Source organism: Protopterus annectens, chromosome 5.part0, assembly GCF_019279795.1.
Source record: "Protopterus annectens isolate FY-2018-M chromosome 5.part0, PAN1.0, whole genome shotgun sequence".
Classification (NCBI taxonomy): domain Eukaryota; kingdom Metazoa; phylum Chordata; order Ceratodontiformes; family Protopteridae; genus Protopterus; species Protopterus annectens.
Genome location: NC_056735.1, coordinates 1,622,362 through 1,647,923, shown reverse-complemented (window position 1 = coordinate 1,647,923; position 25,562 = coordinate 1,622,362). Strand labels below are relative to the sequence as shown.

The 25,562-nt window shown below is 42.6% G+C and overlaps 1 protein-coding gene across 1 annotated transcript in view; it reads left to right on the top strand.

Moving 5' to 3' along the window:
- Positions 1-25,562, top strand: part of HERC2 (HECT and RLD domain containing E3 ubiquitin protein ligase 2) — a gene marked incomplete in the record, with an annotated part of 3,551,743 nt that overhangs the window by 2,822,379 nt on the left and 703,802 nt on the right. The window contains 1 exon segment of the mRNA XM_044072055.1: positions 14,426-14,609. Coding sequence (XP_043927990.1) covers positions 14,426-14,609 — 184 coding nt within the window.

Here is a 25,562-nt window from a genome sequence, read left to right as displayed (position 1 = left end):
AGGTAAACAAGTCAGTTTGAGAACAGTAAGTTCTGAATGGTCACAGTTTGTCCATTTTTGGAAAAGGACAGTTGGATGTGCTCAGTGGATCTTCAGGATGCATACTACCATATAAAGATGGACAGGCGCTCCAGAAAACATCTACGCTTTCAGTTGGGAGCAAGTAATTTCCAATTCAGAGCCCTGCCCTTTGGTCTGACCACAACCCCCAGAGTGTTCACCAAATGTATGGCAGTGGTTGCGTGTGACCTGAGATAAGGATTATGGGTGTTTCCTTATTTGGAGGACTGGCTCATCTCCACCTCAACCAGTTATCTACTGTTAAATGTACAGGAAGCTGTTCTTCACCTTTGTGCACAACTGGGGATCACAGTAAACTACCAAAAATCTCATCTGGAACATGCACAGATGTTGAAGTTCATTGGAATGGTTTTGGACACTACTCAGATGATTGCCAAACTTCCACCTTCAAGAATATTGATGATCAGACAACAAACAGGTTACTTTGAAATCAAAAGGTGGCCATGCATCACATTCTTCAAGCATTTAGGGTCAATAGGCCATGGCTGTAGTACTTGTCCCGTTAGCCAGATCCCACATGAGAGTTCTTCAGTGGCTTTTGGCTGTCCAATGGTGGATTCTTCATCAGTCTGTGCCCCACCAGATTCTGATAACTAATGCCTGCAAGAGATTCCTCTTATGGTGGATTAACTCAGACCAATTATTAAAGGCCAACCATTTGTTTTGCCACAACCACAGGCCACGGTGACCCACGGATGCCTCCCAGATAGGGTGAGGGGGCATTATCTGGGGAGGATGGTCTAAAGAACCTGGTCTGCAAAGAGGCGAACTTGCTCATCAGTGTCCTGGTGACGAGAGACATGCTCCTTGCATTGCAAGCATTTCAGGCTTCTCTTCCTCTGGGAACAGTTGCAGTTCAGTCAGGCATATCAGTAGTCTGGCACATAAGCAAGGGGAGACCAGGTGTTACCCTCTGTGTCGAGAAGCTTTCAGAATGTGGCAATGGGCGATCTCCTTCAACCGTTTTCTCAGAGCAATGCACATTCCAGGGAAATCCAACGTGATAGCAGACAAATTGAGCAGGTCCATTCTCATGCCTCATGAGTGGTCCCACAATCCTAATGTAATGGAGGACATTTTCTGTAGATGGAGCCAGCCTTGTTGCGACCTTTTTGCATCCCCCCAAACAACAAATGCACCAACTACTTTGCCCTGTTCCCACCAGAGAGGGAGTTCTGTGGGATGCTGTTACTCATGATTGGCCCCCCTTTCTCCTTTATGCTTTTCCCCCACTTCCTCTCATCTCCAAGTTCAATCAGAAAGCAAGCAGTTTGAAGAGAACAGTAATCCTCATTGCCCCATCGTGTCCTAGTCAGATTTAGTTTCCCTTTCTCCAGCCTCCTCTTCAGAAGCAACCCTAGATTCTGGAAAGCTTTCCAGGGCTGCTATCACACCCGACAGGAATGATTCATTCCAGCCTCCACAATCTCAAGCTAACGGCTTGGTTCCTCCTGTTCCATTAATTGCCAGACAACTTATGCTCTCTTTGTCGGTCAAACATATTCTGTTGTCTTTTCTTAAATTGTCTACACAAAAGCTGTACAAAAGTAAATGGAAGAGGTATGTAATTTAGGCTCAACAGCGTGCTGTAGATCCTATTACAGCCCCTGTTCACTTTATATTGGATTTCCTGGCTCACCTTTTTATTGACAGAGCGTCTGCCTCCACAGTCAGAGATCAATTAGTGGCTATTTCAGTTTTCTATGTTGGACAGGATAATTTGCCCTTGATTTCCCACAAACTTTGGAAAGCCTTCTTGAAAGGCAGTCTGTTGTTAAAATCTCCTCACAGGGATCCTTCTCACCATGGGACCTCAACTTAGTACTGCGTTCTATTGTACAATTGACCTCTGAACCCACAGCTACCTGTGATATTAAGCTTCTTTCCTGGAAAACTGCTTTTCTAGTAACAGTCACATCAGCAAGAAGTTTGGGCATCCAAGCCTTATGCTCGCATTTTCCCTATCTAGTTTTTCACAAAGACAGGCTCGTACTGCGTACCAACCCCTTCTTTCTCCCCAAAGTTGTTTCTCAATCTAATATCAACCAAAACTATTCACTTGCCTGTCTTCTTCCCTAACTTTAGCAGCAAGGGTGAATATGTTCTACACTTGTTAGATGTACATAGACAGTTGCTATTCTGCCTACATAAAACCCAAGAGCCTCACAAGACGAGAGTTATTTATTAATTTTGCTGGCCTTAAGAAAGGTTCATCAGTCTCCAAGGTTACCTTCTCAAGATGGCTTTCTGATTGTACCTCTCCTTAGAAGGTATTAATCTTCCCAAGCCTGTTCGAGCTCACTCCACTAGAGCTATGGCATCATCGGCTGTTTTTCAAACTAACGCTTCCATGGATGACATTTGTGCAGCAGCTACATGGTCTAACTGTCATACCTTTATCTCCCAATAAAATTGGACTTGGGTCTGTCTGGGAAGGGCCTCCTTTGGTTCTGAAGAACATTCTCCCTTGAGCCGCCCATGGTATAGGAAGCTGGGGACTCTGTCCCATCTGTGAGGACGAGATGAAAAAATTGACTATCAGTTAAAGAAGTTATGTACTCACCATAATGTTCCGTCTGTATTGTTGATTTTCTTTCCTCTCTCCTCACATTCCATCCCTCCAGCCCCTGGCCCTAGTTGAATGAGAAGTTTTTACTGTCAGGACAGGCATTTTTATCTTTGTTTCAGCAGAACTGGCCTCTTTAATCATCTGTCACACGTTACTCTATTACTGAGTTTATTGCCACAGTGTGTTATGGCAAACAAGATCTGGGAGTACAGGGAGAGGTAAGGGGAGTGTCCAAAAGCTTCTTTGGTTTCCCCAAGCTTAGCAATGGCCGAGTCGGATTAAGGATCGGATCCACAACCCACCTGTGAGGAGACATGAAACAAAATCGGTAATACAGATTGAACATTATGGTAAGTACATAGCTTCTTTTTTTCATACTTTATTTCCACTGAGAATTTATTTATCTTTTGTTGATCATTAGGCCAGTGGTCTCTCTTCAGGCTAGATCTGTGGTGATATTCATGCTAATGTAGGGAAAGTTTAACAAATGATGGGGTTGTGAACAGATTTTCAAAATAATAGAATGTCGTCGTGGAAAAAAAATTGGGGGGGGGGCGAAATGATGTATGATGAATATTTTGGAGTTTTTATATGGAAAAATCTAAAACAATGTAAAAAGTAAAGTTTTTATGAATAAAGTGCAGGTAATAAAGTTGTATAAATAAAACTCCCTTTCAGTTTCTGATCAATGCTGTGGATTTTGCTTCCCGTTGAGCTTTACCCACCAACATGGCACATTATATTAATTTTGAGATATTTCAAGCCTTTCTTATCTTGTTACAGTGTAAAGCATTGATTCATTGCAGTTAAGAAATGTAATTTGTGTCACTTATGAAAACTTGCCCCATCTCACATTTTAAATACCGCTTAACTGCATAATCTGCAGAACTGCAATACAGTATAACATGCAGTTTACATCAAAACGTTTGTACATATATTAAGAAAATACTATTTTACTTACTTTTTCATTTTTTCTTTCTTTCATATCTCATATTTTATTAGTATCCTGCTTAATGTAACCCTCTAAGGCAGTCCACATGCATGGGGCTGTAACATTCTTCTGTCAGTGGCTGACTTGTTAAAATCTCACTCACATATTTTCTGTATTTATATTGAAGCTCAGCCCAATACTGACAGTCACAATTGCATTTAAATGTTACTACTTTCAATTTACGTACACTTTAACAAATCTTATTCAACATGTAAACTATAATGCAACAAACTTCCAGACAGTTTATTTATTCTGTAAGAGTCTCTTATCACTCACTACTAGAGCGCAACAGGTAGTCACAGTCTCATTGTCTAATTTCAGGAAGACTTTATCTTGGTGTATAAAATAGCTAAGCTGTGCAGATCCCCCTCCCTGTCCTTCTGTGTTCTGATCTTTTACATAAGCAAGTGGGGGTATAGCTCTAATTCCTGTTTCTGTCAGTAAACTGCAGCCATATGCATCATTTCTTTTTAATCCCCTTTCTTGTCTCCTACACTGTTCTGCCTCTTCTTGCCTTAGCATGTGAGGCAACCTGTCTAGCTCTTCTAAGGTTGGGGAGTTAGACTTTTCCAGTGTCAAGTTATCACTTTCTTGGCTACTAAAATGATGGCTCATATAAGGTTTTCTACCAGATAGGTTGAGAGTGGGGGTCCTTAACTCTATCAGTGAAAAATAAATCCTTTGCGATAGTAATATCCTGATTTGTTAGCTGGGTCAAAATATTTTGTATTCCTGTTTTTAATATTGTTAAGGCTTTATAGACCCCAAGTACGTGCTCCCATGTTCCCCTTACTACTTGAGATTCCCATATTTACACATTTATGGCTGGAAACATTTTAGCTAGTTTGCCTGGTGTATAAAAAAATATGATGATGTTTTCACCAAAATATCTTATATTTTCTGGTGTTAATTGCTAGTGTTGACATCCAGATTATTTTTCTCCACCATTGCTCTGGGATCTTTCTTTGCAAAAAAAAAAAAACACTTCCATTCCTCCCTCTATTTATCTGTTATTAAATTTCTTCAAGGAAATTGTTTTGGGAAGCCCATTTAATAAAATGCATACCTAAAATGTTATCTTCCATCATTTTGTACAGTTGATTCAATTTTAATTGGTCGTTTCTCTTTTTTCTGCCTCCCTCAGCAGGTTTGAGTTTGTTGTCTTATTATCCTTTTGTATTGTAGGTAACTCCTTTGTGGCAGACTGTGTTATTTATTTGCTTCTTCACAGCTCTTGACTTTCTCCAAGGTTTTCAGTTTGTGCCAATATTTGATTTTCTTTGACAGTTTTGTCCAGCACCAATTTGTTTTGTTTTTTTCCAACCTTATCGCTCTTAGTTGCCCCTGTTGGTAGACTATTCCATTGCCACAGCACCTTATTAGAAAATAGTTTACCCATTTGCACACTACCTGTAGTGTTGGTATACTAAAATGTGTATTTTGCTGCCTCACGTTAAAGCAAGTGAATCCACTTTTTCTTTTTTTCTGGGTCTTTTCCTATTACTATGTATTGACATCTAGCAGAATAAGAATCTTGCTGGCACCGGATATAAAAGGTCATGTTGATGTTTTACTGTAATGCCTAATATTTGGCAGAGCTAGTCCTTCCATATCCTTAGTAAGAGTTAACTTCTCCCATGCGACTCCAGGTTTCGTTTATTTTCATTTAAAATTCTTCATCCACCCTTATTTTTCTTATTTCTCCCACCTGCATCAGCTGCCAAAAAGCCTGACCTAAATACAGTAGGTAGGAGAGGATATACGGTGTAAGACTTGAGCAGCTTGATCTATTTCCAGATTCAGATCCTTACATTACTGTAAGTTATTTTGCATTTTTTGTAATACCTAACTGTAACTTCTTTGCTTAGAGTCCTCCACACTTCTTGCATCCAAATCCCTAGGTGTTTTATCTTCTCATGTCCCCACATGTTGGAATATTGTGTGTTCATATCTTGAATCTCTTCTGTACCTATACATAAAGCTTGGGTTTAATTGACATTTATTTTGTAACCAGAGATTCACTAAAAGTGATCTAATATTTGACACTGCTTTGGTAGGTCTTCTGATGGATTTGACATTAATATATCATCTGCAGACAGTGTTATTTTTAAATTCAAGCTGCCCAAGAGTGTTCCTTTATTAAGGACATTCTTATTTTTTCTGTTGGTGTTTCCAGGCATAAAACAAATACTAATGGGAACAGTGGACAGCCTTGTGTAGTCCCTCTGGTACTGAGGAATTCTGGAGGCTAGACATGACTTCGATTTAACCCGGGCTGAGATGCCATATTAAAATCTTTGCAGCGGATGTATAAAATCTGAGGAGAAATTCATATGATGTTCTTCATCTCACATTGCTGCAGTCCTTACACTTGGGGTAGTCCGCTGTCCACGGTCGGCCCGAATATCAAAGTATAAGGCTGACGTCGGTCATGGCGCATTTAACTGACGTCAGGACGTCAGGGTACAAATGCGCATGACCGGCGTCATATCCTCAGTCTTTTTTGCCGCATGGTCCGATGCAGAAGCAGCATTGCAAGTGCCGGTTGGCGTTCTGAGATTTTTCGATTTCGAAGTTTCAGACCGAGTTCAGAGTTGGCTAAGTACCCCGTTGGGGAATATTTTAGTTTTTCTTGCCTCAGTCATTTACCGGATGTCAGAAAAGTTAATAATTGCGTTTCTTGTGGGAAACAGATACCGCATAGAGATTATCATACTTTGTGTATTCCTTGCTTAGGGCCTGAGCACGACGTTGTTGGCTGTCGCTCTTGTGCTAGATTTAATAAACGCACTATAAAGAGAAGGTTGGATTGTGCAAGGTTAGTCTTTGGGAAGCGGTGCAATTATAAAATGCCGTCGGATGCTTCGACCCCCGCTTCCTCGAAGAAGCGCAAGGACAAGGCAGTTAAGCCTAGGCTAGAAGAACCGTCTGTACCGGACGCCGGTTCTTTAGAGGTGTCGGTGGAGCCGGTGGCTCCACCGGAGATTTCTTTGTGTTCTCAGAGTGAAACCTTATTATTGCAAGATGTGGCCTCTCAGGAGGCAAGTCAGGCTGAGGGGGCTTCTCAGGTTACTATACTCCCTCCCTCCCTAAGGTGGCTAGGCCCTCTCCTTCTGTTTCTAAGGCTTCTCCCAGGGGCAGGCCAGGTTTAGCTTCAGTTGGTGTTACCCCTAGCTCTTCAGGTACTATGCCCAAGAAGCATATGCTTAAAATGGCAGAAGATTTGATTACTTTGATTAGGGGTTCTATGCCCCCTCCTGCTAAGAGACCTAGGGTGGAACCTGAGCTGGGGGGTTTTGAGCAAGCTTCAGATGTTTCAGAGTCTTCGGCTGAAGACTTACAGGAGTACTCTCCTTATTCTGATTCTGATGTGGATGATTCTACTCCTTCTGCTACTCCTCCTGAGGATTTTTCTTTTCAGAAACTCTTCATTCCATGAGGGAGCATTTTAAGTGGGAGGGTCAGGACTTCTCTGATTCCAGGAAACGGCTTATGGAATTTCTGTTTTTCCGGCGCATAGGCCTTTGGCTATACCTCCTGTTTTGGATGTAGTGGAAGATGGTTTTACAGAGGCTTCTCTTAATCCTGATTCTTTGCCTCCTGCTCCTGTTAAGCCGGATAGGTATTACAGGGTGCCTGACGTTCACAAGTATCATTTTAGGAGTCCTAGGGCAGACCCAGAAACTGTTAGCCAGGGGCCTAAGGGTGTTAAGGCTTCTGTTGTTAAGAATCCGGTTCCTACAGACAAGGAGGCTAGGGCCTTGGATAGATGGGGAAAGAAAGTTTATACTTCTTCCACTCTTGCTATGAGGGCTCTGAATTGCCAGTTTCACATGTTGAAATACCAAAACTATCTCCTTTCACAATTGAAGTCTAAGGTTGATGCTCTGGCAGTTGGTATTGATTGTAAAGAGTTGCAAGATTTAGTACATGTTTCTGAACAGGTGGGTAAGCATTCTTTGCAATGTGGTTTTGATGCTGTACAGGCCTCGTCTAGGGTGGCTGCCACTGGGACTGTTCTTCGCAGGCACGCCTGGCTGAGGGATCAGAATTTGTCTGAACATGTTAAAACAAGGATTTTAGATGCTCCTTTACAATCTGACGTGTTGTTTGGTCCTCCTGTTGAGACAGTCTTGAAGAAAATGGAAGACAAGGCTAAGTCTATGCAGACTGTTAAAGATTTTTTGCAGGTCCAGCCTCCAAAGTTTAGTAGAAATTGGCCTACTAAGGGGTGGACGTACCCTTCTTATGATTCCCAGTCTCGGGGTAAATCTAGATGTGGTAAGGGCAGAGCTCAGGGCTCTTTCAGGCCTAGAACAGGGAGTTCTCCTGCACAAGCTTCGGTGAGGGCAGGGGTCAGTCCTTTCGTAAGCAGACCCAATGACCTACCTTTTCAGCTGCCAGAGCCTGCTCGTCTGGCAGCACCTTTGGGAGGAAGGTTGGCACTTTTCAAAGAAAATTGGAGTTTAATTACCCAGGACAGATGGGTATTGGATATCATACACCACGGCTACAGGTTTTATTTCCATACCTTGCCTCCTTTCAAAGGCATGCCAGACGTTCCTCCTCAGCAAAGAATAGAGGCTCACAAACAGGTTTCTCTGTTGCTCCAACTAGGGGCCATACAGCCGGTCCCTCTGCCAGAAGTAGGCCTAGGATTTTATTCTCGCCTGTTCCTAGTACCAAAGAAGGGGAACACGTGGAGACCAATTTTGGATTTATCTATCCTCAACACTTATCTGGACATTCCCAAGTTCAAAATGTTGACGTTGCAGCAGCTTTTACCTCTGCTGGGCAAAGATCATTGGATGGTAACTTTAGATCTCAAGGAGGCTTACCTTCATGTTCCTATCAGACTCAGTTGCAGAAAGTATCTGCGTTTTCGAGCTGGGACTTCTCACTATCAGTTCTCTGCATTGCCCTTTGGCTTATCTACTGCGCCCAGAGTGTTCACGAAAGTTCTGGCTCCAGTGATAGCTTTCTTCAGACTAAAAGGAATACAGATCTATCCTTATTTGGACAACTGCCTAATTCTGGCTCAAGGAAGGGAAGAGCTTCTTCATCATTTGGAATATGTGATAGCAGTGCTAAGATGCCTAGGGTATTCTGTGAACGAAATAAAGTCCAGTCTAGTACCCTCTCAAGACATGTGCTTTCTGGGTGTGAGACTGAATACAGCAGCCCAGATGGCCTTTTTAACCCCGGACAAACAAAAGAGTCTATCCCTTTACTTCCATCAACTATCTCATCAGTCCGGGCTGACTGCAAGGACAGTCCTTCAAGCCTTAGGGTTCATGGCATCTTGTATTCTGGTGCTTCCCAATGCCAAACTGCATATGAGGAAGCTACAATGGTATCTCAAAAATGTATGGACACAGCACTGCCAGGATCTGGACACTGTCATTCAAATAATACCTTGCATTCAGAAGGAATTTTTGTGGTGGGCTCAGGAATGTCACCTAAACAAGGGACTCTCTGTGACCCGGCCAGAGGCAAGTCAGATTTTAACGACAGATGCCTCAGACAAAGCTTGGGGAGCTCATCTGAATGGAAAATGGATACAAAACAAGTGGCCTGTCAGACTACAACATCTACATATCAACATGAAGGAGATGTTAGCAGTCCAGTTTGCATTAATAGCTTTCAAGGAATTCCTTCTTCCAGGACAGGTGTTGATTCTAACAGACAACACAACTGTCATGTGGTACATCAACAAGCAAGGGGAACGCATTCTTATCCTCTATGCAGGCAAACAATGATTTTGTGGGAGACTGCTCTCAGTTTACAGCTCAATCTTCAGGCAAGGTTTCTGCCAGGAGCACAGAACTCCTTAGCAGATGTGTTGAGCAGACGAATTATGGATCCCCACGAGTGGAAATTGGATCCTCATGTATTTCAGAAATTGACAGTGTCATGGGGAACTCCAGACATAGATCTGTTCGCTTCTCCACTAAACCATCAGCTGCCAAAGTTTTGCACAAAAGGTTTCATCCCACAGCTTGGAAAGTGGATGCTCTTTCTTTCAATTGGAGCAATCTTCATGTGTATGCCTTTCCACCTCTGCCTCTCCTCCCAAAGGTACTTCTGAAGGTCAGACAGGACAAGCCAAGGATGATTTTAATAGCTCCAGATTGGCCTCGACAGCACTGGTACCCATTACTGAGAAGTCTAGTACGGAAGCCTCCATGGCCTTTGCCTTCGATTCCACACCTGTTGTCACAGGAAGACAGCCATTTGCTCAATGTCAAACTTCACTCTCTTCACCTAACAGCCTGGCATATTCTGTTTTGAACCATACAGGGTCTCAACTTCCACAACAAGTTTTGAATGTGATTTTGGAAGCTAGAAGGCCTAGTACAAGGAAAGTGTACGCAGATAAATGGAAGAGATTTTTATTTTGGAGTGCAGCAAAGGATTTTGATGTTTCTGAGCCTAATTTAAGTGTGGCTCTTCAATATCTTACTGAGTTACTGGACAAAGGTTTGTCCTTCTCTTCTATTAAAGTTCATGCTGCAGCTATTTCAGCTCACTATGATTGCGACCCGCCGTTGTTTTCTCATCCTTTGTTCAAGCAATTTCTTAGAGGGGCAAAGAATATAAGACCCCCACGAAGAGCTCCTACTCCTGCTTGGGATCTCAATTTTGTGTTGGAGAAACTCACTCTACAACCTTTTGAGCCTGCAGCTACTGCTGAGTTGAAATATTTATCATGGAAGACTGCTTTTTTATTGGCCATTACCTCTGCAAGAAGGGTTTCTGAATTGCAGGCCCTTATGGCATTTGAGCCTTTCTTGATTTTCCATAAGGATAGGGTATCATTACGTACTAATCCTTCCTTTATGCCTAAGGTGGTTTCTAGTGTGGCTTTAAAGCAGACTATTCATTTGCCTACTTTTTATGCAAATCCCCAAAATAAAGGGGAAAAGATTTTGCACACTTTGGATGTACACAGACAGTTGCGTTATTATTTGGACAGAACTAAAGGGTTCAGGCAGTCTCAGCAGTTGTTTGTTTCTTTTGCTTTGAGTTCTCAGGGCAAGCCTGTATCAAAACAAACTATTTCTAAGTGGATTGGGTTTTGCATTGCTTTCTGTTATTCCCATCATGGCAAGGAGGTTCCAGCTGGGATTAGGCCTCATTCCACTAGGGCTACTGCCACTTCCACAGCTTTTTTGAGGGGAGTAGCAACCAAGGATATTTTAGAGGCTGCTACTTGGAGTTCTGTGCATACCTTCTCTAGGCATTATCACCTGCCACTTTACTCTAAGTCCAGGGCTGGTTTTGCCACTGCGGTTTTGCAGGGCATTTTAGCAGCACCTGCTTCCTTATAGTTAGCCATCCTCCCTTATCTCTGCTTTGGGATTCTACCCAAGTGTAAGGACTGCAGCAATGTGAGATGAAGAACATAGTACAGTTTTGTACCTACCATAAATGTAGATGTTCGAAGATCCACATTGCTGCAGTCCACTTTACCCTCCCTCCTTCCCCTCCGTACTTGGAGGTGGTTGTGTGGTTGGTTTGTACATATTGTGTGTATTTATATTGTACATATAGTTAGTGCAAGGGTGGTTGGTTATTTGTTTGCTGTCTTTTGGTTTTGACCTTTATTTTTAAGGTCTTCTGACATCTGGGGCAAGAAAAGACTGAGGATATGACGCCGGTCATGCGCATTTGTACCCTGACGTCCTGACGTCAGTTAAATGCGCCATGACCGACGTCAGCCTTATACTTTGATATTCGGGCCGACCGTGGACAGCGGACTACCCCAAGTGTAAGGACTGCAGCAATGTGGATCTTCGAACATCTACATTTATGGTAGGTACAAAACTGTACTTTCTAAAACATTGGAGAGATTGCCGTTCAACTCTGTCAAAGCCTTTTTCAACACCTAGAAAGATTAATGCAACTGAGTGGCATTCTGAGTGAATAATGACGGATGCCCTAATTAGAATGTCTGTCTTCCTGCTAGCCTCTATAAAGCTAGTCTTATCTGAAGAGATTAGCCTTGGGAGTAATCTGTTTTCTCTGTTTGCTAGTATTCACATGGAGTAGTTATAATCATGGTTAAAATACTGATATGGGGAGGTATGAATATGCTAGCTTGATATCTCTGCTTTCTTCGTAAATTGCAGAGATTACTTTTTTCTTCCAGGAGTATAGAGCCTTGTTAGTTCCTTCTTTGTCCTATTCATTGTCCTTCTAAACATTCATGGTATAAAGCAGGGTTTATGCTTTATAGCTCTCCCATCAGTTTAATACAATTAACAAGCTTTCTTGTCTTTCTCATCCACCACTTCTTGTGAAACACAGTTCACGTTTCTAAACTATATCTGGGGGGTTGATACTTAACAATTCTCTCACTTCATCACTAATTTTAAATTGTTGCCAGTTTACTGGATCATTTTGATTTCCCAGTACTGGTGTCTGGTTTGAGTAGAAGATGCTCAAGATTCTTTCTATTTTTTTTGTCAGTAGGTCAACCATTTTTCTTTAGGGAAGTTGAAACGTTTTCACTGGCAAACATTCTCTAAGGGGTTTCTTATTGTCAGGGGATTGAAAAGCAGAGTCCCTTCAACTTGCTAGTTCCCTGTTTGTTGACTAGGGTTTTCTTTTATTCCCTCGATAGGCTGTTCTGCATCCAAAAATGTCTTTGCTTCTCCAGGAAAGATATTCTGATGACAGCTGGACATAGCAACTTGAATGCCACACCTGCCTGTCAACATCACCTAATTGCTGGTATAATGTTGCTTTTCTTCTGTGCGGTGTATAGTGTATAATAATTTTCCAAAAACACTGTGGTGTCCCAGTTATTAATATTTTTCCCTCTGCTACAGTTTTGACAGGATCACCTCTTTCTGATGGTATGATTACACCTTTACTAGTACAGGTCTTATCTGCTTTCTGATGTCTAGATTTGGAGTCTACACATTATGAACACTCTGAATTAGCAAATATTACTGTGGAACCCTAGGTAAACTGTGGTGGTGGTGCTGCAGTAGCATTGTCGCCTCACAGTAAGACGTCCTGTTCGATTCTCAGCTAGAGCGTCTTCTGGGTGGAGACGTGCGTGAATGGGCATACCTTCGTTGAAGGTTGTGTGTCAGGGCTGGCAATTCGGCACGTAAAAATCTACTGCCAATCATTAGCGGACCGGAGTTCTGCTGTGGCGACCCCTAACCGGGAAAAGCTGAAAGACACAACAACTGTGGAACCCTAGGTCAGTTACTGGTACTTTGTGGCCTATTTTTTCCAGTTTCTTTGGTATAAAAAAATCTGAGCTTTTCCCTGCCCTTGTCTTCTAAATTTATTGTTTTTTAAAACATCTCTTCTTGAGAACGCTCATGTTCAGCCAGTCTTCCCTTCATTTCAGTCTATTTTTTCCATTCTTTTGTCACTTTACTTCATATATTCTTCCAGTGTCTTACTTTTAAACACCTCTAAGTGGATTTGATGTATTTTTTCTCTGAATTACTTAAAGCCATCTTCTATACTAAAGCTGAGACTTGTAATGTGTTTTTTCCAAACCGCTACAAGGCTCTTGCCAGACATAGCTTTTTCATCTGTTTTTCTGGTTGTTATTTAGTTCCTTTCTCCAAATGTCTTTGTTGTTGGCATCCAGGCAGTTTAATTACTAGCCATTAAAACTAAAATTTTAATGAAATGAGTTACTTTTACTGGCTTTTTTAAGAGAGTCTCAGTTTTCACATTGGAGGAGCTCTAATCAGTTTGTTCTTCAGTTTGCACCTATCTTGAAATTCCATATGTAGCATTATGTTAAGAACAAATTGCCCTTTTCCTTGCTGGCTTCCTGCTTTCTATACTTAAATGAAAAACTGTATTCCTTTCTTGACTGTGACCTTTCTAACTTTATTTTACCCTTTCACCAGTTTAGTCTCCAGCCAAGTCCTCCTGCATCCTCTAATGAACTTGGAGGATACGTGTTCATCCCTTATTCCTGTGCTCATCCCATATTCCTCTGGTTATCTGTTTTATTGCTTCCCGTATTTTTGTTGTCTTTACTTTCATCTGTTTCATGACCTTTATTGCTTGTTTTCTTCTTTTTCCCATTGACCTATTTCTCCCTCGCTTTACAATCTGTTCACCTCTTTTTCTATTGTAATCCCTTTAAGACCTCTCAGCTGTTCCTCGTGTGGTGGAACAGTCCTATTTTCAGGCTTAATTTACCCCTTCACACAGTTTACTGAATGCAAATAATCACATGTTTTGGTGCTCTGTAGTACACACAAAACCACATTGCATGAACAACATATTAGTGGTAACACTAGTCTGAAGAAAGAGGACACCCATCTTGCATCTCCCTTTGTCTGAAGAAAAGTATATATGTAGCAGCATTTTGTTATACAGATTGATAGTCTACAGATTTTGAACTGTTTGATAGTTTACCTTTATTTTTTCCATAATTTTTTTCACACTGTTTTTTTTTTTAATGTGTCTCAGTAGTATTCCATATTCCTACTAGAAGTGGGTGGAGTTGTGCTTCTTGGTATTCAAATTGTATGCTAATTAGATGGTCATATTTTTAGCTAGATGTTCCTATGTTTCACGGATCGTTATTCCCATTTTTGTTTGAATGTATTGTAGTTTACTAGCTGTTACAGTGTAATAGCATAAAGAAGGGTACATTAAGCCAAATGCATTTTTGTTGATTCATTATACTTAATTTCTGTAATAATCTTTTGTCTTGTAGTACACTTTATTAGTGTTTTTTACAAGCTGTTTTAATATGATCCCCTTTTTTTTGTTTAAATTTCTAATGTTCTTAGGGATGCAGTTGTTGGAGCATTGATGCCTTCTAGTATGATTGCTCCAGTAGAGTGCCCTACATCATCTCCTGTTCCACTTGATGCATCTCCCATGTCGAGTCCCATCAATGGTGATGAGCCTGTACTAGCCATGAATATGGAAGAAAGGCTGAGTCCCAATCCCTGGCAAGACAGAAGAGGCGAGGTAATGTACAAGATGCAGATATTAAATTAAATGTTTAGCTTAGTAGTTGCAATGGTCATTAGAATAAACTTTAGTTTTGTGTTGCCAAGAATACAAATTGAGTTATGAATGCTTTGTTGGCATTGGGGGGAGGGGACATGTTCAGTGCTCGTTAAAGATGATTGCTTCCTCATGTTACCTCATTTGTCTGCAAGTTAAAACCACTAATCAGTCAAGTTAATCTAGTTAATTTGAGAACAGTTTTAGTAAGTTACACAGTTATACTGTCTACTCTTGGGAAGTGATAAAAGAAGTGGATTGGTGAAATTCAAATATTTTGAAGATGTTGGTTATTTGAAAGAATGTAGTCACCACGTTCCTCTGTGTTCTAATAGCACTCACCACATCCCTCTGTGTTCTAACAGCACTCACCACACCCCTCTGTGTTCTAACAGCCCTCACCACACCCCTCGGTCTTCTAACAGCCCTCACCACACCCCTCTGTGTTCTAACAGCCCTCACCACACCCCTCGGTCTTCTAACAGCCCTCACCACACCCCTCGGTCTTCTAACAGACCTCACCACACCCCTCGGTCTTCTAACAGCCCTCACCACACCTCTCTGTGTTCTAACAGCACTCACCACATCCCTCTGTGTTCTAACAGCACTCGCCACATTCCTCTGTGTTCTAACAGCAGCAAACTGAAAAAAAAAAACTTCTGCAACTGAATGCTGTTAGTGTGGTAAATAGTTTGTAAGCTATACTGATGGAGTTGTTGAATTTGACTGGATTGTTTGATGCATATGTGAAGTGTTCAGAAGTGAACTTAACTGATGATTGAGAGTATCTGCATGGCCATTGGGATGCTGTTGAACCAGCAAAACAGCAAATATGTGAGACTTGTGGTAAGGCACGAGGCAATAAAGCAACTGAACCAATTGAGGAAATATTTGATGGTAAAGAAAGACAAGGCAAACATTGATAATAGTACAAGCAAAACAACAAGACTATGCTATTTCATAGCATTTGCTATGATACTTGGATATATTTCTGCAGAAACAAGTACTGTAGGTTTACAGAAATTCAGGAGACTATTGTCTGTGAAGGCTCTTTTAAGTCACTCTTCTGAAGCCCAATGAATTGTAACTACATGGTGTCAAGAGTAGTGCAGACAAGTACTGAAACTGGCTCTCCCAGTGCTGAAGTGGCAATGTGAAGGGCATCTGCCAGATTTGCATTTGTGAAAACTGCAGTAAATCTCATGACATAGTGTTTTTCTATACCTGAATATATTTCTACAGAAACAGTTATTGGATATTTGTAGTAATTCACAAGACTGTTCTCTGTGAAGGCTCTATTTAAGTCACTGTTATTCTGAAGCTCACTGAGTTCAGACTGCATGGTATCAGAAGCAGTGCAGCGATCAACTGGAAATGGGTCTCCAAGTGCTGAAGTGGCAGTGTGAAGGGCATCTGCCAGATTTGCATTTCTGTAAACTACAGTCAATCTCAATGATTCCTATACTTGGATATGCAGAACCAGTTACTGGAGATATGTGGAAATTCAGGAGACGTGTCTGTGAAGGCTGTTGTAAATCACTGTTGTTCTGAAGCTCATTGACATGTCCTACCATATCACTGTTGCAGTATTTACAACATGTATGATATCCGGCCAAGGATAGTCCAGTGTCTGACCAGTATACCAAAGCCTTTTGCGGTTTCCTAGTGTCATATCAGGAGTATGCTCCCCTCGTAGGTGAAGGGCATAAAGGTGACATACATACACTCCATCCTTATAACTTCTTTGCCTCCAGTCCAAATGCCACAGTTGAGCATTGCCCTTCACTGAGCTGGTTTCTACCAAGCTGTTTACAGAAGTGTCCTGTTGGGGTTCCTTCTTTGTCTTCCTTTACTTATGTATTTAGGGTACATGTCATCCATGAAGGGAAATCCTATCCAGTGTACCATTTGACATGCTTTTGTTCCCAAAATGTTTCACAGCCATCTATGCTCTCTATTTATCTTAAGAACCAGCATCTCAAACTTTTGACCTGGGTACCATGGCTGAATCCGTCCACCCAGAGGTACACCCATCTCTTAAAAAGAAGACCAAGAAGTCTCGGTCTGACTCCACTGCTGTCCAGCCACTGCTGGATGTCTCTTTCAAGGTTAGTGAAAACCCCGAAGACCATCCGGTGCAGACACCGATTTCCTCTGCTGCAACCTTATGGGAGACCAGCATGGAACAGGCTTCTCACACATCCTCTAAGGCAGTGTAAACGCCTGCAGCGGACATTGAGTGGGAACCATGGCTGATCGTTTGTGAAAGCTCTAGGGGGATTTCCATGAGTTTGGTAAGGAAAGAGGTACCTGGTACCCTTATTGAGTCTAGGCATGGCTCTGAGCCCCCTAGGTTTATCGTAGCTGATGTCCCACTGAAGAAGAAGCAGAAAACTTAGCACATTCTTCCCACTGCTAAGGATTCTCAAAGGGAATGGCAGGATTTTACCCAGGCTTTTTCAGTGCCCTGATAGCCTTAAGACCACCTCAGGGGATGTCTGTTCTGCTTCTCCTTGGTCCTCTACTCCAGCCAAAGGGACTAAGGAGTCTGATTATTCAGATGTAGAGGCGAATTCAGGGAATAAGTTGTTGGCCTACTCCTTACAAATTACTTTTCCTTTAAACTGTGGCTCTGAGGAAGAGGATTCCTTGAGTGCTGTTTCTTCCTTTGAGGAGTTCTCCTTTGGGGACGTAGTAAGTTCACTTGATAGAGTATTTTAAGTAGGACTACTTACAAGTGTCTACTATTCAAGAGAAGTATTATCGTGGGCTGTTGTGTATGAAATTACCTAAATGTTCTACTGCCTCTTGATTGTTCCCATTCCCTTCCTTCCTAGTCTCAAACTCGAGTTGGACTGTGTTCCAGCAGTCTGAGGGTCCATGTTCTGTGGCCCCTTCATCAGAGGTCAACATTAAAGGGGTGCTCATTCTTGTTCTTCAGACCTTCCATTCTCTTTGGTCTCCAGCTCCTTTAAAGGTCTTTACAGATAACACCACTGTCATGTGATGCATCAAAAAAACAGAGAGGCAGAAGGTCTTGTCTTCTTTGCAGACTAGCCCTTCAAGTCAGGGATTTGGCTATCTGCCGTCAAGATGCACTTCATGTTGCCTACATCCCTTCAGAATGCATCTTTGTGGCAGACTTCTTGAGCCAGTTCGGGACATGACCTCAAGAATGGATGCTTCACAGAGAGGTGTTTCTGGGCATAGAACTCAAGTGGATCTGTTTGCCTCCCCTCTGAACAGGCGACTTCCTGTCTTCTGTTCCAAGCCTTCTAACTTGGAAGATGGACACCATGTCCTTTTCTTGGAAGGGAATGTTCTTATGTGCTCTATATGCCCCTCCTCTTCTACTTCCCAGGGTCCTCCACAAGATCAAGGATGACTCCCCAAGAATCTTGCTGGTGACTCCCTTTTGCCCAGACAGCACTGGTTCCTCCTCCTTTTTCAGCTGGCCAGATGGATCTTCTCACACAAGATAAGGGGTCTCTCCTTCACCCTCACTTGTCCACTCTTCATTTGACACTTTGGGTGACAGTATTTTGACCCTATTTAGACAACACTTTTCTGAGGATGTGCTTACGGTTTTGCAGGACGCCATGAAACCCACTACCAGAAAATCCGGTATTGCTAAATTGAAGATTTACTGTTTGATTTTCTCAAGCATCACCAGGATCCCTTGTCAGTGGGGGTCTATTTGGTCCTTCCTTACTTGTATGAACTGCTCCGTGCTGGCTTAGCATATTCTGTTAAAGCTCACTTGTCAGCAATCTCTGCTTGTCTGCCCTTGAACATAGCACTAGCCTCTCATTATGAGGTCAGACAATTCCTTAAAGGTGTCCTTCATATCCGACCTCCAAGAAAACATATTCCTCCCTCTTGGGACCTTAATTTTGTCCTTGAAAAACTGACTCGGGCTCATTCTGAGCCCACCTTCTCCTCTTTGTAACATTTCGTCTGGAAGACTTTTATTGGCTGCCCTTACTTCAGCCGAGAAAGTTTCTGAACTTTAGGCTGTAACAGCTTTTCCTCCCTTTTTGATTTTTCATAAGGACGGAGTGTCACTGCGTAATAATCCTTTGTTTATGCCCAAAGATGATCAGTCAGGTGTCTCAATCAGTTTATCCAGCTTCCTTCCTTTTTCCTTCTCCACAACGTGCTAGTGAGAAGGTTCTTCACACCTTGGATTTTCATAGATAGTTCAGGTATTTGGATTAGACAAAGGTTAATTGCAAATCTTAGCAGCTTTTTGTTTCCTTTCATACAAGGACATTGGGTGTGGGGATTTCTAAGCAAACCATCTCCTCATAGATTTCTAAAGTTATTTCTTTCATGGAAAACAGCTTTCTGTTTCAGTTTGGGCTCATTCTGTGAGGGCAGTGGCCTCTTCTGGAGCTTTCTTCAAGGGTATGGATACTAGATCCATCCTTGAAATTGCCACGTGGTCCTATGGCCACACTTAAATTACAAGTTTGATGTAATTTTCAGAGCCAGGACAGGATTTGCCAAGGCTGTCCTTTAAGGATTTGTGGAGGGCTCCTCTGTGCCTTCCTCCTTCCATCCTTTTCAGTAGCTTTGGTAATCTTCCACATTATGAATACTGCAGCAGTGATATGGAAGGACACAGTACAGTTGTGTAAAGTCTTACCACAATGACAGATGTCCTTTTTTTCACTATTGCAGTATTCAGTCCCTCCCTGTGTCCTGGCCTCTTTGTTTGTTTCTTCTGTTATGTACTCTGTGCTGGCTATGGGCTCTTTGACTGTCTCCTCTGTTTCTTTTTCCCTCTGCATGTGCATGTTCTTCTTTCTATTGTGATTGCTCTAGATGTTCATCGTGTTACCCTGCTGCAGTCATCACACTTGGGTTATCCTGTCGTCAGGCGGTCCCGCAGTCGGCCAGATTTCCAAAGTCTTGGTCCGATGTCGGTTGCTGTCGCCTCATCCCTGACGTCAGTGCGCCAGGGGTACATATATTGCAACCGACGCCATTTTCTCCAATCTTTCTTGCCGCACGGTGCCCGAAGCAGAAGCAGTTCGCAAGTGCCGGTCGGCCGACTCCTGAGATTGTCGAATTCGAATTTCAGACCGAAGTCTTCTATAAAGCTAAGTACCCCATTGGGGAAACTTTTCTTGCCTCAGACCGATGTCAGAAAAAGTTAACAATTGTATTTCTTGTGGGAAGCAAATACCTCATAAGGATTTCCATTCTTATTGCATACCTTGCCTAGGCCCTGATCACAACGTCACTTCTTGTCGTTTTTGTGCTAGGTTTAATAAGCGTACTATTAAAAGACGATTTGATTTCGCACGACACTATTTTGGTAGAAAATTTAACTATAACATGCCGTCGGAGCTACCGACTACCGGCGTGCACAAAAAGCGCAGGGATAAGGGCCGACAGCCCAGGCCTAAGCCCGATTCCGAGGCCTCGGTTGATCCGGTCTCCTGTTATCAGTGAAGCTCCGATGCAGCCCCTGACTACCGCAGTTCTGGAACCCGAGACCGCTACGGATATTTTGACGGAATGTATTGGGCAGACACAGCCTTTTACTTCAGGCCCTTCCGACGATTTACCTTCTAAGGACGTCGATGCTTCTGAAACGCCATCGGTTTCTGAAGGCGTTTTCAGACCGACGACTCTCACAGTCAAAACGTTTTCTAAGTCGAAGGCTCCTTCTAAATCTAAAAAGACTACACTTCAGTCTCCTGTTCAAGGCCCTATGCATAAGAAACAGATGCTCAAAATGGCTGAAGATTTGATTTCTCTTCTCAGGGGTTCACAGCCCCCTCCTGACAAAAGGCCTAGACAAGAGGAAGATTCTGCTTCCTCTGAGCAACTGTCTATTTCTTCGGATTCCTCTGAGGACCAAGACTATTCCTTCTCTCCTTATGAAGATTCTGATGCTGAGGACTCTATTCCCTCAGCTTCCCCTCCTGAAGACTACTCTTTTGGGGAAACTTTACACACTATGAGGGAACATTTTCACTGGGAAGGTCAGGATTACTCTGACTCCAAGAAAAGGTTCAGAGAGTTTCTTTTACTCCCCCAGCACAGACCTCTAGCCATCCCACCTGTGGATGATGTCTATTTAGAATCCAGTTTCAACCCAGACTCTCTACCTCCTGCTCCGAAGCCTGACAGATACTACAGAGTACCTGATTCCCACAAATTTCTTTACAAAAGCCCAGTAGCTGACCCAGAGACCATCTCCCAGGGTCCCAAGGGGGCTAAGGCTTCCATGGCTAAAAACCCAGTTCCTTCTGAGAGGGACTCGAGCACTAGACAGGTGGGGGAAAAAGGTTTACACCTCAGCCACATTAGCTATGAGAGCACTAAATTGTCAATTTCATATGCTTAAGTATCAGCAATTTCTAATCTCTCAGTTAAAACAAAAGATAACCTCCCTCCCTCAACAATCTGAATTGAAAGAAGTACAGGATTTGTTGCACACCACCGAGCAGGTGGGCAAACATACCTTACAATGTGGGTTTGATTCTTTGGAGGCCTCCTGCAGAGCAGCTGTCACTGAATCAGTTATACGTAGGCATGCCTGGTTAAAGGAACAAAGTCTGCCTGATCATGTTAAAGCAAAACTACTAGATGCTCCCTTACAGCAGGATGTTCTTTTTGGAGTTAAAGCAGAAGAAATTTTAAAGAAAATGGAAGATAAGGTGAAATCAATGTAGACAGTCAAATATTTCCTACAAGTACAACCCCCTCGCTTCAGCAAAAACTGGCCAACAAAAAATTGGTCCTTTCCAGCCACTGACAGACCTCAGAGGGGTAAATACAGGCGCCCGAGGGGCAGAGGACAACCACAAGCCCAGTATAAACCTCGCCAATGGTGCACTCCAACCCAGAAGGGAGGAGAAGACAGGTCTCAACCCACCAGAAGGCAAACTCAATGACTTGCACCTCAGCTGGACAAACAAAGCTCTTTTGTCAGCCCCCTTGGGGGGGAAACTAGCACTTTTTGCAGACAACTGGCACATGGTCACAAAGGACAAATGGGTCCTAGACATAATTTTACGAGGATACAGATTCCACTTTCACACCTTGCCAATGAAAAGAGGAATGCCAAACTTGCCACAAAATCAATGGGCAGAGGCTCAAAAACAAATTACAGCTCTCATGGCCATGAGAGCCATTCAACAGGTACCGACTCGAGCAAGGCCAAGGATTTTACTCAAGGCTCTTTCTAGTACCCAGAAAGGACAATGCTTGGAGACCAATTCTAGACCTTTCATTTCTAAACACTTACAAGTTCCCAAATTCAAGATGCTAACACTACAGCAGCTACTTCCCATGTTGGGCAAGGAAGCATGGCTGGTAACGTTGGACCTCAAGGAGGCATACCTGCATGTCCCTATCAGACAAAGTTGCAGAAGATACCTCCGTTTCATTGCAGGTTCAACCCATTATCAATTCTCTGCACTGCCCTTTGGCTTATCTGCTGCGCCCAGAGTTTTCACAAAATGCCTGGCACCAGTAATTGCATACTGCAGACAAAGAGGAATTCAGATATATCCATACCTGGACGACTGCCTCATCCAAGCAGAAAGAAAAGGCATTCTCTTACATCATCTGGCTTTTGTCAAGCATCTACTAAATTGTCTGGGGTACACAGTAAACGAAAAGAAGTCAAAACTAGTACCCTCACAAAAAATGACATTTCTGGGTGCCAGCTTGGGCACAATGGCCCAAAAGGCTTATCTTACACCAGACAAGCAACTACAACTGACTCAATATTTCAAGACAATGGCAACAAAGACCCAATTAACTGCAAGAAAAATTCTGCAGGCTTTGGGCTTCATGGCATCTTGCATTCTGATAATACCATTTGCAAAACTGCATATGAGGAAATTACAGTGGTACCTAAAAAGCGTATGGTCTCAACACAGCCACAGCTTGGACACAGTGATATCTCTCATTCCCTGCCTTCAGCAGGAATTTCTATGGTGGTCACAGGCATGTCACCTCAACAAGGGTCAGCCTTTCACCTTGCCCCCAACCAGGCAAACTATCACAACAGATGCTTCAGACTATGCCTGGGGGGCACACATGGCAGGACAATGCATTCAAGGCCTATGGACTGCAGAACAAAGAAAACTGCACATAAATCAAAAAGAGATGCTAGCTGTATAGAAAGCTCTGACAGCCTTCAAGGATTTACTACATCCAGGACAGCTTGCAATAAAGACGGACAACACCACAGTAATGTGGTACATAAACAAACAAGGGGGCACACATTCCTACCCTCTTTGCAGGCAAGCAATAATCTTATGGAACACAGCTCTGGCCTACCAAGTCCAGTTGCAAGCTCAATTCCTGCCAGGACAGAAAAACACATTGGCAGCCGACCTAAGCAGAAACATCAAAGATCCCCACGAGTGGAAACTAGACCCACAAATATTTACAATGATAACTCAAAAATGGGGCCTTCCAAATATAGACCTGTTTGCCAGTCCTCAAAACTACCAACTGACAAAATTTTGTACAAGGACATTCCACCATCAAGCTTGGAAAGTGGACGCTCTCTCCTTCAGTTGGCAAAACCTGACAGCATATGCCTTCCCTCCATTACCTCTTCTCACAAAGGTTCTTTTGAAGGTCAAAAAGGAGAAACCACGACTGATTCTCATAGCTCCAGACTGGCCACACCAGCACTGGTACCCGCTATTGAAGAATATGGCGCACAGCCCATCATGGATATTGCCTCAGATAGCTCATTTGCTCACGCAACAAAACAAACGGATTCTACATAGGCAGCTCAAAACCTTAAACCTGGCTGCATGGCAAATCTATTAAACATCCAACCAGCCCCTCTTTCACAAGCAGTTCTGGATGTTATTCTGGAAGCCAGGAGGCCAAGCACCAGGAAGGCTTACTCGGACAAATGGAAAAGGTTTTCTGCCTGGAACCAAGCTAAAGGCCAAGACACAACTCAGCCTCATATGCCTCACATTCTGCAGTATTTAGCTGAGATGTTGCACAAAGGACTTTTCTTCTCCTCAATTAAAATCCATGCTTCAGCTATTTCAGCTCACTACAACACAAATCCACCTTTATTTTCAAATCCTCTTCTAAGGCAGTTCCTCAGAGGGGCCAAAAACATTAGACCACCTAGAAGAGCTCCTACACCAACATGGGACCTCAACTTTGTTCTGGAAAAACTAACGTTACCTCCCTTTGAACCAGCTTTCTCTGCAGACCTTCAGTTCCTATCTTGGAAGACTGCCCTGCTCCTGGCAATAACTTCTGCTAGGAGAGTCTCAGAATTACAGGCACTAATGGCAGTGGAACCTTTCCTCATTTTTCATCAAGACAGATTTTCTCTACGAACTAATCCTTCCTTCATGCCTAAGGTGGTTTCCAGTGTAGCTTTAAATCAAACCATCCACCTACCCACTTTCTTCCCCAATCCACAGAACAAAGGTGAGAGACTCCTGCATTCCTTGGACATTCACAGGCAGCTTCGCTACTACTTGGATAAAACTAAGGCTTTCAGAAAAAACTGACCAGCTCTTTGTATCCTATGCTACAGCTTCTCAAGGGCGGGCTATATCCAAACAAACCATTTCTAAATGGATAGGCCATTGCATACGGTTCTGTTATACCCATCATGGGAAACCAGTTCCTCCTACCATTAGATCCCACTCTACTAGGGCAACAGCTACCTCTACAGCCTTTCTCAGGGGGGTTCCTACCAAGGAAATTTTAGAAGCTGCAACTTGGAGTTCTGTACACACCTTCACCAAACAGTATCACTTACCTCTTTATTCTAAGTCCAGGGCAGGCTTCGCCATTGCAGTTCTGCAGGGCCTCATTGCCTCCACTAACCCTCTATGATACCTCCACCCTTCCTTAGCTTTGGGATTCAACCCAAGTGTGATGACATAGTACAGTTTTGTACCTATTATAAATGTAGATTTTCGAATGTTCACCCTGCTGCAGTCCAGGTTACCCTCCCTCCAACCTCGCTGATCTGCTGGCTAAATCTCTGCTATGCCTTACTGATGTATTTGCTTATAGCTGAAGGGATTTTGTGTTTGTACAGTGTTCACACCATTTGGTACTAATTCTGATCACCTTTTTGGGGGCACCTGACATCTGGGGCAAGAAAAACTGAAGAAAATGGCGTCGGTTGCAATATATGTACCCTGGCGCACTGACGTCAGGGATGAGGCGATAGCAACCGACGTTGGACCAAGACTTTGGAAATCCGGCCGACTGCGGGACTGCCTGACGACAGGATAACCCAAGTGTGATGACTGCAGCAGGGTGAACACTCGAACATCTACATTTATGGTAGGTACAAAACTGTACTTTCTTCTGGGGCACTTCAGTTGTGAGTATGGAGGTTATGTACATCACCTTTATGCCCTACACGTTTGTAAGGAGGCATACGCCTGACATACAATGCTAGTAGGATGTAAAGGCTTTGGTGTACTGGCAGGATAACAGGAAAAAAAACGGGAGAAATACCTTCCACCAACTCAAAACCAGTAACAAATCAAAAGGTGCAAGGAAGAGCTCAAGATGCAGGATAAAGTTAACCTTTTATTATAATAAACGCTACAACTTTTCACACATTTTCATCTCCAAACAGACTTCATCAGAAATACAAACCACATTTCCTCAACTGTCTTAAATAATCCAATTAATTACAAACCCACCAATCAAGGTCCAGGCTTCATAAATATTAATACATAGCATAAAACATTTAAAATATCACCACAATTACTTGTGAATACTGAATTACATATAATGCATTAATACACATAATTAATATTACTCATACCAATATAAATACATTTAAAAATTGTAGAAAAAACTAATGTAAAAAATTGTATTGTATAAAATAAACCATCTAAACCTAACCATCCCATAGCGTATATATGTGTTTATCTA